The sequence below is a fragment of the Lithobates pipiens genome, unplaced genomic scaffold (genome assembly GCF_037356315.1).
Source record: "Lithobates pipiens isolate NorthernLeopardFrog02 unplaced genomic scaffold, aLitPip1_a1.2 Scaffold_16, whole genome shotgun sequence".
Classification (NCBI taxonomy): Eukaryota; Metazoa; Chordata; class Amphibia; order Anura; family Ranidae; genus Lithobates; species Lithobates pipiens.
The window spans coordinates 14202041-14221254 of record NW_027507748.1 but is presented as its reverse complement, the minus strand read 5'-3'; the positions used below and the strand labels follow the sequence as shown (position 1 = coordinate 14221254).

General features: G+C 45.7%; 1 protein-coding gene across 1 annotated transcript in view; it reads left to right on the top strand.

Moving 5' to 3' along the window:
* The window catches only part of FSTL1 (follistatin like 1), an 89677-nt gene extending 70903 nt beyond the window's left edge, over positions 1-18774 (top strand). The window contains exons 8-11 of the mRNA XM_077479598.1: positions 2097-2209; positions 3612-3722; positions 8865-8926; positions 15547-18774. Coding sequence (XP_077335724.1) covers positions 2097-2209; positions 3612-3722; positions 8865-8926; positions 15547-15591 — 331 coding nt within the window. The 3' untranslated portion in view covers positions 15592-18774. The remainder of the gene's footprint in view (positions 1-2096; positions 2210-3611; positions 3723-8864; positions 8927-15546) is intronic.
* Positions 18775-19214: the final 440 nt, after the last annotated feature.

Genomic DNA, 19214 nt, shown 5'->3' with positions numbered 1-19214 from the left:
TCTTATTTTTGAATTTCCAAATTTTCAAATTCCCGAATTGACGAATTCCGAATTTTTGAATTGACGAATTCCAAATTTTCGAATTCCCAAATTTTCAATTTTTTTTTCAAATTTCCAAAGAAAACAAAAATCAAATGCAATGAAAATTAAGAAAATTTTCAGTAGTGCACATGTCTAATATTATATATATATATATATATATATATATATATATATATATATATATATATATATATATATATATATATATATATATATATAGCGCCACCAGTTTGCGCAGTGCTATACAAAATGAAGGCAGACAGTACAGATAGAAAACAATTTGGTATAAGAGTAATCGGAGGGCCCTGCTTGTTAGATCTAAGAGATTGCAGCCTTTATTGTTTTTTCTGCCCGTGATTGCTTGTTCCTCCTCTTCCTATTACATTCTCCATGCTATAAAATACATAAAAATACAGTAGTGATGGGGAGGGGGGGGCCAAGCCCCGAGCCCCTCATAATAGGCACAATAGGTCACAGACCTGCACACAGATCCTAACAATAGAGTAAGGCCCCATTCACACTTGTGCGACTTGTCATGAGCCTTTGGACCCCAAAGTCACATGACGAGCCGCACCCCATGTTTCCCAGTGATGACCGTTCATATTTGTGCGACTTCAAGTCATAGCAACTTCAAAGTAGTTCCTGCACTAGTTTGGTTCCCGACTTGCATGTGACTTGAGGTCCATAGACCTCAATGTAAACCCATCAAAATCACACCTGCATGATACAAATGCGATTTAGGCTTCATGTACACTGTTGCTGCTAAACGGTCGTTTAGGAGCAGTTGTGCAGTTTTTTTTCAGCTGCCCCTGAACTCTCCTCTGTGTTATCTTATCAGTACATGTACACGGGATCCCCGATCTCTCCTCTGTGTTATCTTATCAGTACATGTACACGGGATCCCCGATCTCTCCTCTGTGTTATCTTATCAGTACATGTACACGGGATCCCCGATCTCTCCTCTGTGTTATCTTATCAGTACATGTACACGGGATCCCCGATCTCTCCTCTGTGTTATCTTATCAGTACATGTACACGGCATCTCCGATCTCTCTGTGTTATCTTATCAGTACATGTACACAGGATCCCCAATCACTCCTCTATGTTATCTTATCAGTACACGTACACAGGATCCCCGATCTCTCCTCTATGTTATCTTATCAGTACATGTACACAGGATCCCCGATCTCTCCTCTATGTTATCTTATCAGTACATGTACACAGGATCCCGATCTCTCCTCTATGTTATCTTATCAGTACATTTACACGGGATCCCCGATCTCTCCTCTGTTATCTTATCAGTACATGTACACGGGATCCCCGATCTCTCCTCTATGTTATCTTATCAGTACATGTACACGGGATCCCCGATCTCTCCTCTATGTTATCTTATCAGTACATGTACACAGGATCCCCGATCTCTCCTCTATGTTATCTTATCAGTACATGTACACAGGATCCCCGATCTCTCCTCTATGTTATCTTATCAGTACATGTACACAGGATCTCCGATCTCTCCTCTATGTTATCTTATCAGTACATGTACACAGGATCCCCGATCTCTCCTCTGTGTTATCTTATCAGTACATGTACACAGGATCTCCGATCTCTCTGTGTTTTCTTATCAGTACATGTACATGGGATCCCCGATCTCTCCTCTATGTTATCTTATCAGTACATGTACACGGGATCTCCGATCTCTCTGTGTTATCTTATCAGTACATGTACACAGGATCCCGATCTCTCCTCTATGTTATCTTATCAGTACATGTACACAGGATCCCCGATCTCTCCTCTGTTATCTTATCAGTACATGTACACAGGATCCCCAATCTCTCCTCTATGTTATCTTATCAGTACATGTACACAGGATCCCCGATGTCTCCTGTATGTTATCTTATCAGTACATGTACACAGTGTCATTTATAGTCGTTTCTAGGCAGTTGAGTTTAGAAGCATTTTTTTGGAAAGCAAAAAAAATGTTTCTTAGAGTTGTATTATTGAGCAGTAATCTAGCTACTGGACCGGTTCTAATCCATTTGGTTGTCTCTCAGGGGTCTGTGCGTGGAGGCTCTCATTGAACTGTCGGATGAGAATGCAGACTGGAAATTGAGCTTTAACGAGTTCCTGAAGTGCCTGAACCCTGGCTTCAACCCTCCAGAGAAAAGTACGTAGCTGGGGTATTTTATGTAATAATGTTACTAGACTTCCTACCTCTCCTCCATAACCAGGAGTATGATGGACCAGAGCCAGATCATCCATTAAGCAAACTGGGCTGGTAACTAGGACCTGATGGGGGTGTTAAAGGGGGCCCAGCTACAGTCTTCATGCTCCTACAGTAAATGAGGAGGATAGACCAGATGGTCAAAGCTGTGCACCTGCCAATGGTGGATTAACTTGGCCTGATGGGGCCATCCCAATACCAATGATGCAAATGTGGGGGCTTCTGGGTTGGTACCTATCAACGGCATATCGTCAATATGTATAGTGTGTGCCAGGCCCACGGGCCCCGAGCAGGATGGGGCCCACTGTGTTCTCGCACATTGCACTCATTGGAGGTTCCTGTTAGCATTGGCTGCCTGCCTTATCCACTTCTCCCCTGCAGTCTCCTTTACAAGTTCCACCAGCAACAATCATTTTTGCCATCAATGGTTGCTAGGACTGTCGGTGCCCTAGCAACAATCCAGGGCAGTCTTTAATATTGATTGGACCCTGGACACATTTTTTTCTTGGGCCCTTCCTAATCCACTTATCAACTATTTGTGGGCAGTCCGGTTCAAAGGGAAGCTGCCTTGGGCCCCACAACAATGACTGGGCTCGGGGCAGCTGCCCTTTTTTGCCCTGTGTTAAAGACAGCCCTGATCCAATGACATGCTTTCCCAGCAGGCACAGCAGGAAGGAAACTCCTCTGTGCAAAACTGCTTTGACCCCCCCCCCCCCCCGACTCTGCCTTTCCGGCTCCTGCTTCCTATCTCCCACCCTGTAAGGTAAGGCAGACTCTGATCTAAAGGGGGACTCCAGGTCTAAGGGGAGACTCTGATCTAAAGAGGAACTTTGATCTGGGGGGGGCTCCTGATCTAAAGGAGGACCTCAAATCTAAGGGGGAAACTCTGATCTAAAGGGGGACTCCTGATCTAAGAGTTGACTCTGATCTATAAGGGAAGTCTGATCTAAGAGGATAAGGGGGTCACTGATCTAAGGGGAGATTCGGATCTAAGAGAGATTCTGATCAACTTTGACCTAAAGGAGGACTCCTGATCTAATAGGGGACTGTGAAAATCAGGCTTTGTAGGTCATTGTCTGATCTAAGAGATAAGGGGGTCACTGATCTAACGGGAGATTCTGATCTAAGAGGAATTCTGATCTACTTTGACCTAAAGGAGGACTCCTGATCTAAGAGGGGACTGTGGAAATCAGGCTTTGTAGGTCAATGTCTGGTCTAAGGGGATAAGGGGGTCACTGACCTAAGGGGAGATTCTGATCAACTTTGACCTAAAGGAGGACTCCTAATCTAAGAGGGGACTGTGGAAATCAGGCTTTGTAGGTCAATGTCTGGTGTTGTCTTACAGAATGCGCCCTGGAGGATGAAACCTACGAAGATGGAGCAGAGACCCAGGTGCAGTGTAACCGCTGTGTATGTGCCTGTGGGAACTGGGTGTGCACCGCCATGTCCTGTGAAGGTAAGTGAGCCCAAACTGCCTGCACAATCAGCCTGTCTACACTCAATGAGAACCTGTCATCTATAGCGGCCATTTTCAACCAGGGTTCCGCGGAACCCTAGGGCTCCTCCAAAGGTTGATGGGGGTTCCTCAAGCTGTGGCTGATTGACCTCCTATCTTAAGGTGTCTGCATAGTTCTGTTGGTAAAGCCAGTTGCATGAAGCCAACAATCTTTTAAGTCGTCCATAGGGATTGTATTTTTACCGCCACTGTAAGGGCTGCCTTATTCCTCATGACCACAAATGTAAGGGCCTTTTTTTTTTCACTGCCTACCAATTAATTGGTTTTAGTAAGGGTTCCTCGAGACCTGAAAATGATTTCAATGGTTCCTCTGGGGTAAAAATGTTGAGAGGCTGATTTATATGATAAAATCTGTATAGAACTTGTTTTTTTTAGTAAATATCACAGCTGTGTAGCTTCCTGTATACAGTGGAACCTTGGATTATGAGCATAATCCATTCCAGGAGAATGTCTGTAATCCAAAGCACTTGCATATCAAAGCGAGTTTCCCTATAGAAGTCAATAGAAACAAAGATAATTTGTTTCGCATTGACTTCTATTGCATGCAATACCGCATGTGGCCAGAGGCGGGGGGGCACCGGAGAGCCTTGGAAATACTCGGGGACAGCTCGGCTGAACTCGGAAAGGTTCGGAAACACATGGGGACGGAGAATTTCTGAGTATTTACAAACAGCTCCGAACTGTTCCGAGTGTCACCGGCTCCCCCGCACCTCTGGCCAAATGCGGTACTGCTCACCCCATTAGCTTAAATTCTGCTCGTTTTGCAAGACAACACTCGCAAACCGAGTCAGGATTTAAAAAAAAAAAAAAAAGTTGCTTGTCTTTCAAAGCGCTCGTTAACCGTGTTACTCATAAACCAAGGTTCCACTGTATTCACATATGTGTTTCAGGAACAGTAGTGGAGAGCAGGGGTCAAGTCCCGGGGAAAAAAGTGTGGGAACTCCTACCCAAGATCCACTCGTCCACCAAAAAAAATAAAAATGATACGCTCATATGCACGAACGCTTCAAAAGTGGTATTTTTCATCCAATTTTTGTATTGTGTGTATGAAGCTTAACTGTTAGTACATAAAAAAAACACAATCCTCAATAAACATAAATACGATAATTGTCTGAATAATCAGCATTCATTCAATTGTGCTTCCATGCAAATGTGAACATCGTGTTCTGATCTTTACTGGGGAATGTTATTTTGTATATAGAGTGTTTATGTGGTGAGTTTACACTTTTCATTGAACAGAGTTTGGATAACACAGGGTTAAACGGAAAGGTCATAAATTAACTGCATATTATCTGTACAGAATGCTTGGGGAGATAGTGATGTGTTCCTACTTAGGAGATGTATGTTAGCTTGGGGGGCTGCAAACTCTGCAGGGCTCCAACACACACTCGCTGCTATTCCAACCCTTCACATATTTCCACATAAACTTCCCTCCTGGCATTAAACTTTGCCGGGTATTGTGCTCAGCTTACCATCCCAAACTGATGTTCCTCCCTCAGCTCACCTCTCTCCCTGCATGTCCTGTGAGCAGAATAGCTGATCTACCCATCAGCTAGCTGTGATTGACAGGTTGATTGAAGCGAAAGCTGTCATGGGGCCCCCTACTGGCAATGCCTGAATGGTCAGGTGTGCGGCACTTACTATTGCGAGCTATGTCAGCAGTTGCTGGTGTTGCACCTGCCACACAGCTCGCATAATTCAAAGTCTTGCAGGATGAGGCTGCTAACGGGAACTGAGTTCCTGTTGTGGAAAAAGTACAGGAACTCCGTTCCCATGCGTTCCCGCAGGACTTGAGCCCTGGTGGAGAGTGAATATTTGTATTGGCTTTCATAATCAAAAAATGTACAATGGGGGTTGATTTATTAAAGCCAAATAGACTGTGCACTTTGCAAAGTGTAGTTGACCCTCTGCAAGTGCGGTTGCTCCAGAGCTTAGTAAATGAGGTAAAGCTTCACTTTGCAAAGAGCACCCAATCACGTGCAAGGAAAATAAGAAGATAAAAACAGCATTTTTGCTCGCACGTGATTGGATGATGGAAGTCAGCAGAGCTTCTGCTCATTTACTAAGCTCTGGAGCAACTGCACTTTGCAAAGTGCACCGTCTTTTTTTTTTTTTTTTTTTTTGTCTTTAGTAAACCAACCCCAATGACAGCAGAATAGAAAACCAATGGAAATCTTAAGCCCCGTACACACGAACGGAAATTCTGCCTACAAAGCAAAAGTCCGATGTGAGCTTTTGGTCGGAAATTTACGACCATGTGTAGGCTCCATCTGACTTTTGCTGGCGGAGTTTCCGCCAAGCAAGAGATTGAGAGCAGGTTCTCTAAGTTCCTACACATGCTTGGAAACAATTAGACGCATGCTCAGAAGCATTGAACTTCATTTTCTCGGCTCATCGTAGTGTTGTACGTCACCGCGTTCTTGGCGGTCGAAAGTTCAGAGAACTTTTGTGTGACCGTGTGTATGCAAGCCGAGCTTGAGCTGAATTCCGTCTGAAAAATCTTGCATGGATCTTTTGAAATTCCGCTCGTGTGTACGGGGCATTAGACTGTGCAAGAAAAGTTTATTGAAACCGGGGTTCAGCCAAAATGCATAGGAATGTGCAGTGCTTACCCCCGAAAGGGCCCGCTGATTTGGTCCCAGGTTTCTTTCCCTATAAAGAGACTGGGTTACCACCGCTCCAGGTAGGTCTGCTGAAAGAAAAAGGTTTTTCCTCCAGGAAACAAAGAGCCCCAGGTGACGGCTAATGCATATAGCAAATCAACGTGAGTAGAAAATTCTGCACGGCTTTACTCCAAATGAAATTTCTCGTGCCTTTATTAGAACATCAAGATCACACCGTACATGTTGCAGCAAAGTAATACAGAAGCAAAAACAGCTGTCGTGTTTCACACTTAACGTAGCGCTTAATCATAGCTCATGAGATACGAGTAAGCGCTACGTTTAGTGTGAAACGCGTCAGCTGTTTTTGGTTCTGTATTACTTTGCTGTAACATGTAACATCTTGATGTTCTAATAAAGGCACGAGAAATTTAATTTGGAGTGCGTCTGTCCAGAATCTTTTACTCACCTAGGTCTCTCTTTCCCCAGTTAGTGTACTAGCAACCAGGCACACGGTCTCAGTCACTGTGTTCCTGGGTCATTGATTAGTCTAGGCGTTAGACATGTGTGGTTAGTTTCGTTCCCGAACTGAAATTCGGACGAATTACAATAGTACTGAATTTAAACTCATCCGAAATAACAAAAAAAAATGTGTACGAAATTCGAATTCGAATGGTTCTTTTCGAATGGCTTTTCGAATTTGAAAAGTTTTCGAATTTGAATAGTTTTTTCGAATTCAAACAGTTTCCCATAATAATAGAACAGCCCAAAGTAATCACAAGCCGCTTAACTAATTACAGTGCCGCTAAAGCCCCGTACACACTATCAGATTGTCTGCTGAGTTTTTCCTTCAGATTTACCAAAACCATATAATATGAGGTCAAACCTTAGGAGTTTCAATGTGTATGCAATCAGGCAGGCCCTTCTACTACATGGTTTTGGTAAATCTGAAGGAAAAACTCAGCAGACAATCTGATAGTGTGTACGGGGCTTTAAAGAACTAAATTTACCTGGGCTAGCTTGCAGCCACACGATCAAATTGTCCGGCGTACTTAGTCCGCCGGACCGCATTTCACCAGACAATTCGATCGTGTGTGGGCTTCAGCGGACTTTTTCAGCGTAAAGTCCGGCGGACTTAGAAAGGACTTGGGTTTCAGCGGACAATACGTTCGTGAGTATGCTAGTACGGCGGACTAAGAATGACGCATGCTCAGAAGCAAGTACGAAAAGGAAGCTATTGGCTACTGGCTATTCCTTTTTCTAGTCCTGCCGTACGTGCTGTACGTCATCGCGCTAGCAATCGCCGGACTTTCCGTGTGTCCGTGTGTGGCCAAGTCCGTTCGATAGAAAGTCCGCCAGGTTGTTTGCCGGACTAAGTACGCCGGACAATTCGATCGTGTGTACGCGGCATTAGGCTCCATGCACACTGGAGCTCATAAACTGCAGTTTATTGGAGTTTGGGCGTTTTTTTTTTTAAAAGCCCCATAATCTCCACTCTATGTTAGCCTATGTGTCCATGCACACATGGACATTTTTTTAGCTTTAATGAGCAGTGGAGTTTATGGGCTTTTTTCTGAGCGCCAGAAATTTGCGTTCAAAGGGCAGTTTTTCACCGGCAAAAAACGACAAACGCAGATAAACGCTTATAAACGCTCATAAACACACATTAATTAATGTTCGGCATTCTATTTTTTCAATGCATTGTGGGAGTTTGGAATGCACTGTGGGATTTTTGGAGTGTCCTCTGTGTATTTTTTATTGAAAACGCCCATAAACGCTAACGCTAATAAATGCTCATAAACGCTAGTACAAAACGCTGTTAAAAGCATGTTTTTCAACCAGCGTTTTCTGCCAGCAATCTGGCGTCCAGAAAAAGCTTTTTTGAGCTTCAGTGTGCATGGAGCCTTACCTGAACACTGAGCCAGGCTCCTAGGCAACTTATCATTTGCATGCAGGCCAATCTACGTAAGCCCAGGTGTGATGCTGAGCCTCCGTGATTGAAAGAACTGAAATCCAATGAATGAAAGGGGCGGGCCAGGGAGAGTCAAGCTGGGGAGGAAAGGGTTAGACAATGATAGATGTCCTCCAACCAAGAAATGAGGTGGGCGCTATCTGAATTTCTACAGCAGGGATATGCAATTAGCGGACCTCCAGCTGTTGCAAAACTATATGTCCCATCATGCATCTGCCTCTGGGTGTCACGCTTGCGGCTCTCAGAGTCTTGCAACAGCTGGAGGTCCGCTAATTGCATATCCCTGTTCTACAGCTTCTAACACACATTGTGAGAAGCTCACAGTGTGCAGTGAAATCAGAGGAAGCCATTTCGGTCCAGGAGAGGAGCGAGGTGCACCTGTGCAAGACTGGAGGGAAGGCTGAAGGTCAGCTGTAAACTTTTACTTTCAGCAGGTGGAAGGTCATTCATGAATTGCAGGTACATTGCACACCATATTCTGTCATTAATTAAACGTTATCTTCCTTCCAGACAAAGACGGCCACCCAGAGGGAGATATGAGCCGATATGTGGATGAACTCAGAAAGCACCAGGTGAGTAAGGCACTTCAGTTCTCACAATCCTCTATTCAGCCAGCAGACGGTGCAACCAATTTCAGCATCGCTACAATGCAGTCATGCATGGGATAACTAAGCTCAATTGTTGCCATTTCTTACAGTTAGGAGTGATATAGCTCTACAATCAGCAAAACTCATACTCCCTGCTGATTGGAGAGCTCTAGCTCTGACTCAGCAGGGTGTGTGTCTGATCTCTGCAGAGAGACCACTGCTTCAGTACAGGGGCACTCTTGGAGACAAAGAGGCACACTGAAGTCATAGGGGGTGCACAGGGGGCACAATATGAGTCATTAATGACTTGGGGCGCACAGCAGCACACTTGGAGACATGGGGGTGCGCTTGGAGTCTAAACGGCACACAGGGGCACATTTGTAAACACAGGGCAGCACTGCAGTCATGGGGAGTGCACAGGGGTACAATGAGAGTCACTAGATGACATGGGGCGCACAGGGGCTCACTTGAAGATTGCACAGAGGCACACTTGAGTCATGGGGGTGCACTGGAGTCACAGCAGCACACTTGATGACACTGAGTACTAGACATGTGCATTCGTTTTCGTCCGAATGCATTTTCGTCCGAATTTCAGCTATTTTCGTTTTCGTTTTGACAAACGATAACGAAAGCACAAAATCCGAAAAACGAAAGATCCGACATAAATAAATGCTTTATTTTCGTTTTCATTGTTACAACAGTTCGATATAGAATAGGAGATTCGACATGACTCTGACGATAACAATCTGTCTATAGAACCTGTGGTCGAATGTGCTTAACCTTACCTCTATTAGTCCAAGATTATATAGAGAAAATATTCGACAGAGAAAAAAGATTTGACAGAGAGAAAAGATTCTGCAAGTTACTGTCCTAAAAAGTGTTTGGGGACCCGGGTCCTGCCCCAGGGGACATGTATCAATGCAAAAAAAAGTTTTAAAAACGGCCGTTTTTTCGGGAGCAGTGATTTTAATAATGATTAAAGTGAAACAATAAAAGTGTAATATTCCTTTAAATTTCGTAGGGGGGGGGTTGTCTATAGTATGCCTGTGAAGGGGCGCATGTTTCCCATGCTTAGAATTGTCCCTGCACAAAGTGTCATTTATGCAGGAAAAAAAGTCCTTTAAAATCACTCGCAGCTATTATGAATTGTCGGCTCCCGTAATACAGAGAACACTCATTGAAAGTCATTGATAAAAAAATAAATAAATAAATAAAAAAGCGTGGGGGTCCCCCAAATTCAATTTCCAGGCCCTTCAGGTCTGGTATGGATATTAAGGGGAACCCTGCCTCAAATTTAAGAAAAAATTTGACGTGGGGTTCCCCCTAAATATCCATAACCAGACCCTTCAGGTCTGGTATGGATATTAAGGGGAACCCCGCATCAAATTTAAAAAAAATTTGACATGGGGTTCCCCCTAAAAATCCATACCAGACCCTTTATCCGAGCACGCAACCTGGCAGGCCACAGGAAAAGAGGGGGGGACGAGAGAGCGGCCCCCCCTCCCTCCTGAACCGTACCAGGCCACATGCCCTCAACATTGGGAGGATGCTTTGGGGGTCCGTGACCCCTCAAAGCACCTTGTCCCCATGTTGATGAGGACAAGGGCCTCATCCCCACAACCCTGGCCGGTGGTTGTGGAGGTCTGCGGGCGGGGGGCTTATCAGAATCTGGAAGCCCCCTTTAACAAGGGGACCCCCAGATCCCGGCCCCCCCCTGTTTGAAATGGTAAGGGGGTACAAAAGTACCCCTACCATTTCACAAAGAAAGTGTAAAAAATGTTTAAATAAAACAAACACACTTTTTAAAAATTCCTTTATTAAAAATAAAAAAAAGATTCCAGCGGCGGTAATCCACTCTTGCTATCCAGCGACGGACGGTCAGCTCTCCATCGATGTCTAATGTCATCCAGCGCAGCGCAGCATCCTTCTTCTGTCTCCGTGGAGGAGACACTACAGACATTCCGGCGGCTTGACGTTTCTTATATAGGGTAGGCGGGGCCACCCGTCACCTGACCCCGCCCCCCTCTGACGCAAGGGGAAACCCGGGGTTCCCTGTGACGTAGGGGTGACCCGCACCCCTCTGATGTAACACAGGCAGGTTTCCGTTACATCAGAGGGGGGCGGGGTCACCCATACGTCACGGGGAACCCCGGGTTTCCCCTTGCGTCAGAGGGGGGCGGGGTCAGGTGACGGGTGGCCCCGCCCTCCGTATATAAGAAACGTCAGCGCCGGAATGCCTCCAGTGTCTCCGTGGAGGAGACAGAAGAAGGACGAAGGATTCGCTGCGCTGCGCTGGATGACATTAGACATCGATGGAGAGCTGACCGTCCGTCGCTGGATAGCAAGAGTGGATTACCGCCGCTGGAATCTTTTTTTTATTTTTAATAAAGGAATTTTTAAAAAGTGTGTTTGTTTTATTTAAACATTTTTTACACTTTCTTTGTGAAATGGTAGGGGTACTTTTGTACCCCCTTACCATTTCAAACAGGGGGGGGGCCGGGATCTGGGGGTCCCCTTGTTAAAGGGGGCTTCCAGATTCTGATAAGCCCCCCGCCCGCAGACCTCCACAACCACCGGCCAGGGTTGTGGGGATGAGGCCCTTGTCCTCATCAACATGGGGACAAGGTGCTTTGAGGGGTCACGGACCCCCAAAGCATCCTCCCAATGTTGAGGGCATGTGGCCTGGTACGGTTCAGGAGGGAGGGGGGGCCGCTCTCTCGTCCCCCCCTCTTTTCCTGCGGCCTGCCAGGTTGCGTGCTCGGATAAAGGGTCTGGTATGGATTTTTAGGGGGAACCCCACGTCAATTTTTTTTTTAATTTGACGCGGGGTTCCCCTTAATATCCATACCAGACCTGAAGGGTCTGGTTATGGATATTTAGGGGGAACCCCACGTCAAATTTTTTCTTAAATTTGAGGCAGGGTTCTCCTTAATATCCATACCAGACCTGAAGGGCCTGGTAATTGAATTTGGGGGACCCCCACGCTTTTTTTTTTTTATTTATTTATTTATTTATTTTTTTATCAATGACTTTCAATGAGTGTTCTCTGTATTACGGAGCCGACAATTCATTATAGCTGCGAGTGATTTTAAAGGACTTTTTTTCCTGCATAAATGACACTTTGTGCAGGGACAATTCTAAGCACGGGAAACATGCGCCCCTTCACAGGCATACTATAGACAACCCCCCCCCTACGAAATTTAAAGGAATATTACACTTTTATTGTTTCACTTTAATCATTATTAAAATCACTGCTCCCGAAAAAACGGCCGTTTTTAAAACTTTTTTTTGCATTGATACATGTCCCCTGGGGCAGGACCCGGGTCCCCAAACACTTTTTAGGACAGTAACTTGCAAATTAGCCTTTAAAATTAGCACTTTAGATTTTGAACGTTGGAGTCCCATAGACTTTAATAGGGTTCTAAAGTATGCTATATAGTTAGCTCCGTCGAATCTTCTTTATACATTCGACAGACACCATAAGCCTTCCAAGACAGATTCGACCGTAATTCATGTGGATTTTCGGACGAATGCAATTTTTGAACGAAAAACGAAATAAATAAAAACGAATTTCGGGAGTAACTAAATAAATTAAGTTTTCAGACGAAAACGAAATTCCGAAACGAAATATTTTACTCTGCACATGTCTACTGAGTACGCAGGGGATGGACACAGGCATGGAGGACACAGGAGGCAAGGGGATACAGATAAGGCACTGTGACGTGGGGCCCAGCTAAAGTGAACCATTGTGTTACTTGAACACTGAGCCATTTGTGAGTTGCTTCACTGGAAAACACAGGGGCGCACTGGAATCATGGTGGGTGCATAGGAGCACAGTGAGTCGGTAGATGACGTGGGGTGCACAGGGGCTCACTTAGAGGCACATGGGCACACTGGAGTCATGGAGGGTGCAGGGGGGGGCGGGGGGTAGATGAGAGTCAGTAGATGACATGGGTTGCACAGAAGCATGCTTGGAGACATGAAGATGCACTTGGAGTCTATAGGGCAAACTTGGGGACACAGGGTACACTTGGAGTCTAGGGGGTGCACAGGGGCACATTGGAGTAATTGGGGTGAACTGGGGTCACAGGGGCACACTTGATGACACTGAGTACCCAGGGGATGGAGGCAGGCATGGAGGACACAGGAGGCAAAGGGATACAGATCAGGCACTGTAGCATGGGGCCAAGCTAAAGTGTACCATTTTGTTACTTGAACGCTAAGCCATTATAGTCAGTAGATGACATGGGGTGCACAGGGGCTCACTTGGATATACTGGGGATACACTTGGAGTTTAGAGTGAGTAATCTCAGATATACAGGGGGCACACTGCAGTCATGGGGTACACTGGAGTCACAGGGACACACTTGATAACACTGATTACCCAGATGATGGAGGCAGACATGGAGGACACAGGAGGCATGGGGATACAGATATGCCACTGCAGGGCAGAGCCATTCATACATTGCATCACTTGAAAACACAGGTTACTACTGGAGTCATGGGGGAGGGGTGGGTACACAGGGGCACAATGAGAGTCAGTAGATGACATGGGGTGTACAGGGGCTCACTCACCGACACGGGTGAACTTAGAGACACAGGGGTCCACTGGAGTCACGGGCATTCAGGAGTCTAAAGGGTGCACAGAGGCACAGCTAAAGTGTACCATTGTGTTACTTGAACACTGAGCCATTTGTGAGTTGCTTCACTTGAAAACACAGGGGCGCACTGGAATCATGGTGGGTGCATAGGAGCACAGTGAGTCTGTAGATGATGTGGGGTGCACAGGGGCTCACTTAGAGGCACATGGGCACACTGGAGTCATGGAGGGTGCGGGGGGGGGAGGGGGGTAGATGAGAGTCAGTAGATGGCATGGGTTGCACAGGAGCATGCTTGGAGACATGAAGATGCACTTGGAGTCTATAGGGCAGTGCGGGGTCCAGTTAAAGCGTACCATTGTGTTACTTGAGCACTGAGCCATTCATGCGTTGCTTCAGTTGAAAACACAGGGGCACACTGCAGTCATGGGGGGTGCACAGGAGCACAGTGAGAGCCTCTAGATAACATGGTACACACAGGAGCACATTTGAAAACACAGGGGTGCGCTGGAGTCATGTGGGGTGCATAGGAGCACAATGAGAGTCTCTAGATAACATGGGACGCACAGGAGCACATTTGAAAACACAGGGGCGCACTGGAGTCATGGGGGGTGCATAGGAGCACAGCGAGAGTCTCTAGATAACATGGGACGCACAGGAGCACATTTGAAAATACAGGGGTGCACTGGAGTCATGGGGGGGTGCACAGGAGCACAGTGAGAGCCTCTAGATAACATGGTACGCACAGGAACACACTTGAAAACACAGGGGTGCACTGGAGTCATGGGGGGTGCACAGGAGCACAGTGAGATCCTCTAGATAACATGGTACACACAGGAGCACACTTAAAAACACAGGGGTGCACTGGAGTCATGGGGGTGCACAGGAGCACAGTGAGAGTCTTTAGATAACATGGTAAGCACAGGAGCACACTTGAAAACACAGGGGCCCATTGGAGTCATGGGGGGGGGGGGCACAGGAGCACAGTGAGAGCCTCTAGATAACATGGGACGCACAGGAGCACACTTGAAAACACAGGGGCCCATTGGAGTCATGGGGGGTGCACAGGAGCACAGTGAGAGCCTCTAGATAACATGGGACGCACAGGAGCACATTTGAAAACACAGGGGCACACTGGAGTCATGGGGGGTGCATAGGAGCACAGTCAATAGATGGCATGGGGTGTACAGGGGCTCACTCAGAGACGCAGGGGTGCACTTAGAAACACAGGTTACACTGGAGTCATGGGGTTGCACTGGAGTTACAGGGGCACACTTGAAGACACTGATTACCCAGAGGATGGCACGGAGGACACGGGAGGCATAGTGATATAAGTAAGGTACTGCAGCAGGGGGAGCCTAGCTATAGCATAGCAATGCATTACTTGACTGCTAAGCCGTGCATTGCTTCATAATTTAAGACGGCGCCAATCAGGAAAGCAGTCTCCTGAATGCTCGCAGTGCCAGAGATCCAGAGCTGGATTCCTGGAGAGATGATTGTTACACTTTAATTATCAATTTAGCACTCTAACTGTGTACCTGCAGCCAGGTATTACATTTGGACCGTTGTATTGTTTCATGGAGTGCAATAAATCTGCGGGTAATATGTTTTAGGCCCTGTGTAGATGAGCTTTGGGTTTGCATCCACGATATCAGTTTGGCACACTTCTGCGATCAATCAGATTTCATTGACAAGGTGCATATGACCTGCAGTTGACCTCCTTTTGACTTGCTACAAAGCATGGACTTGTATAAGAATGCACAAGTCCATGACACAAATAAAAAAAATGTAAAAAATGGACTCGGGCTCTTAGGCTGGACACCTATGGCGTTTTTAGTGCTTTTTTGCATTTTGCAGATTTGCACTACAGAACGTGTTCCCTAGGAAACCATGTTAGATGGACTGTAGTGCAAATCTGCAAAATGCCATAGGTGTGAATCCAGCCTTACGCTGCTTGAAAAATATATTTTTTTTATACCGACCGATTTTGTTTCTTTGCCTTCGCAGGAGACGATTGAGAAATCCAAGCAGGCCGGCAGCAAAGACATCTGAAGAGACTGCAGATCCCCTGCCAGCTGGCAGGGCTCCGTGCCGCGCCCACCTCTCCATTACTTAGTCTATAGGGACGGGCAGGAGAATCTGATTTTAGCTGTCGATGACAAATCAATCTTTGTAGGGCATAGGTGCAAATAACGAAGGGGAGTGGGCTTCTGAGTAAGTGCCCCCACCAAAAAAAAACTATCCAATCACTTTACCATTCCACGGCTTTCCGAGATCGCTTACCCACGCTTCCCGCCCCCCACCCCACCCCCTTGATCTGGGAGGCAATAAGGCACTCGGCCTAAAACTATGCCATTACCCAGCGGAGGGTGAACATGGGCCCTCATCCATTAAACCAGCAGCATGGTGGCCGTTGCCTACGCGTTGCTTGCAGGGGGCACAATCCATCTTTTTCTTCTGCCATTGCCGAGTGCCTTATTGCGTTCCACCTTTTATTTTCCTTACTGTATTATCTCACTACAAGAAGATTCTGTGCCCCCCCCCCCCTCCAGCCTTAATCTGGGTACATTTCGTCCCGGTGAAAGGGGTGTCACGGTAAAAGCAAGTGAGAAAGTCTACAGGTGTGGTGGTTACCAAGAGAGGTGCCACGCAAGCAAGGGTCTGGGAGGGTCTGGTAGGTCTCCCCAATGGGCATATTTTTTTTTTTTTTTTTTTAGGATGTACCCCGAGTCATCCTGATCCTGCCCTGTTCGGGTTTTACAAAATATTTGATGGTGTTGGGGTGCCCTTCGAGACAGTGGGGAGACCTATTAAGAGTAGCACAATGGAGCAGTGAGTTGCCCACAATGGCCCAATTGGAGCTTTCCTATTGTAGCCCGCTCAAGAAAAATTGCTGTCATCCGATTGGTTGAATTTCCAGTGTGCTACTTTGTTTCAGAGTGATCCCCATTATCTCAAAGAAGAGCACGTTCATTATACCAAAGGCCAGAAGTGATTTAACAAGAAGCCCCCTGAAAGGTTCATTGACCTGGTCCCGTCCCACCATTATTGATCCCTAATTAAGGTGCTATGATTTCTGGGACCCAAAAAAAACAAAGTCCTAGTTGGTTCCTTCTGTATTGTCTGTTATTAGTATTTAGGTGTGATATTGTAGTTTTAGTGTCTTATTTGCTATACGCTCCCCCTGGTGTCAGGACATGGGACATACGCAGAACCCAACAGAGCGGCCCTCAGAGACCCTTGGCGGGAGGAGACAGGGCAGCGCTACTGGGCGGTATCAAAGGTCGAAAGTTGTTCTTTAGCTAGTTTACTGATTCCGAAGGATTTGGTGTGTCTATGGAGCTGCTCTGCACAGATTTTGTCAAATTAAAAAAAGAAAAAATTTCCTTGTTTTCATTTTAAATTTTGTCCGAAATTTACATCACCCGTAAAATTGAAATTAGGGGGGTCGGTTCACAAAGCTGCAGCGCATTTTCCACGGTGGTCTTTATTTTCCGGCTCTCGTGGCAAAAAAATAAAAATAAATATTGGCTCTGATGGGAAATAAAGGATCGTTCTATTTTGGTGAATGTGACCCAAAATGTATCGATTCCAGCGGTGGGAGGCTGGGAAAGGATCGGGTCCATGAAAATAGATTTTCAGAATTTAAAAATAGGGGGGGGGGGGGTTGTTCTAGAGCAGGGGTCTCCGAACTACGGCCCCACCTGGCCCATTACAAGATTTTATCTGGCAAGTAGTGTGTCCTTAATGTGCGCATTGATGATTGAGGCCAGTAGAGGTTGCCTATGGTGTTCGCTTTTAACCCCCCCCCCATATGTAACAGGGGACTGTGATGTATGGGGGGGGCTCTTATGTAAGGGGGACTCTAATGGGGACCCTAATGTGAGGAGATGCTCTGCAACGGAACATCATGTAAGGGGGCTCTGATAGGGACCCTGGTGTATGTGATACCTTGATGGGGACTCTAAAGTAAGGGGTCCCTGATGTATGGGGGGGACTTTTGTGCAAGGGGGACTCTGATTGAGACCCTAATGTGAGGGGGGAGGCTCTGCAGGGGACCATGATGTAAGGGGACCCTGATGTAAGGGGTTTATGATGTACGGGGGGGTACTCCTATGTAAGAGGGATTCTGATAAGGGCTCTAATTTAAGGGGGGGGGGCTTGCAGGGGACCACAATGTACAGGGGAGCTCTAATAGGGACACTGATGTAAGGAGGGCTCTGATGGGGACCCTGATGTAAGGGGGGCTCTAATAGGGACCCTGATGTAAGGGGTCTATGATGTATGGGGAGGGACTCTGATAAAGGCCCTAATTTAAGGGGGGGACCTAGCAGGGGACCACAATGTACAGGGGAGCTCTAATAGTGACCCTGATGTAAGGGGGGGCTCCGATAGGCCCTGAATATAAGGAAGGCTCTGTTGGGAAGATGTGGAATTTTTGTTTTTTGCAGGACCACAAATATTAGTAAAATATATACTAGGGCTCTTGTAATGAAAAGTTTGGAGACCCCCGTCCTAGAGGAAGGAATTACAGAAACAACGTCTGATAATACCTCTGTACATTGTGATTGATAAGAAGGCGATGTTTATATAGAGTATAATTTGCCCTGTGGAGCAGGTGGGGTGTGATAGCACTGCCCCCTTTTTAGGAATCCTGTGCCCACCCAAAAAAATCAATGAACTCCCCCCAATTTTAAAATCCTACATTTTTTCTTTCCTAGATACAGTTTATATTACTATAACACAGATTTGTATCATTTAAAAAGCAGCTGTAACATCTTTTCATTTTGTTGGTAACACTTGAGTAGACAGAGACCCCCGGGCATCATCGCAACCAATCAGATTCCAGCTGCCGCTGAAAATGGATGAGGGCTCTGATTGGTTGTTGAGTAGTGGCACCGCTGTTTTTTTTTTTCCCTATCACTGGTTATTTAAAAACATCTGATTGGTTGGTGCTTGAATCCTTCTTCATAAATCACATCCAATGAGCACATGTCACGCCGAGGCCCCCCCCCCACAAGATGTCTAGAAGCAATACGCCGATATCGATGATACTCAGTATTACTCTTTGCAATGCCTCTGCTCCGAGAACTGCCAAAGCTCCATGCTCCAGACGCTGTTTACTCTTTTTTTGTTGTTTTTCATTTTTTAGCATATAAGTCACCCCATATTTGTTTTTTATATTTGTCATTTTTTTTTTTATTCTACAACAACCAAATAAAATCTTAAAACCAATAGGCATGGCTGTTATTATTATTTATTATCATTATATTATATAAATATTGTTATTATTTATTATCATTATATTATATAAATATTGTTATTATTTATTATCACTATATTATATAAATATTGTTATTATCATTATATTATATAAATATTGTTAATATTTATTATTAGGCCTTCTGTTTAAACATGAACATAAAAAAACAAAAAACAAAACATAGTTAGGCCCGGTTCACACTTGTGCGATGTGAGAACCCTGCGAATCTTACTATATGTTAACGACACCCCCATTTCAGCTTGTGTATCGCACTGCGAACTGACAGTTCGGACATGAATCGTATCGCATGTGTGTGAACACACATGCGATCCAATTCTGGTCCGAACAGAAAAAAGGGTCCACTGCGTGTTTGGACCGAATGCGGTGCGATATCAGCTATGCTATCTGTATG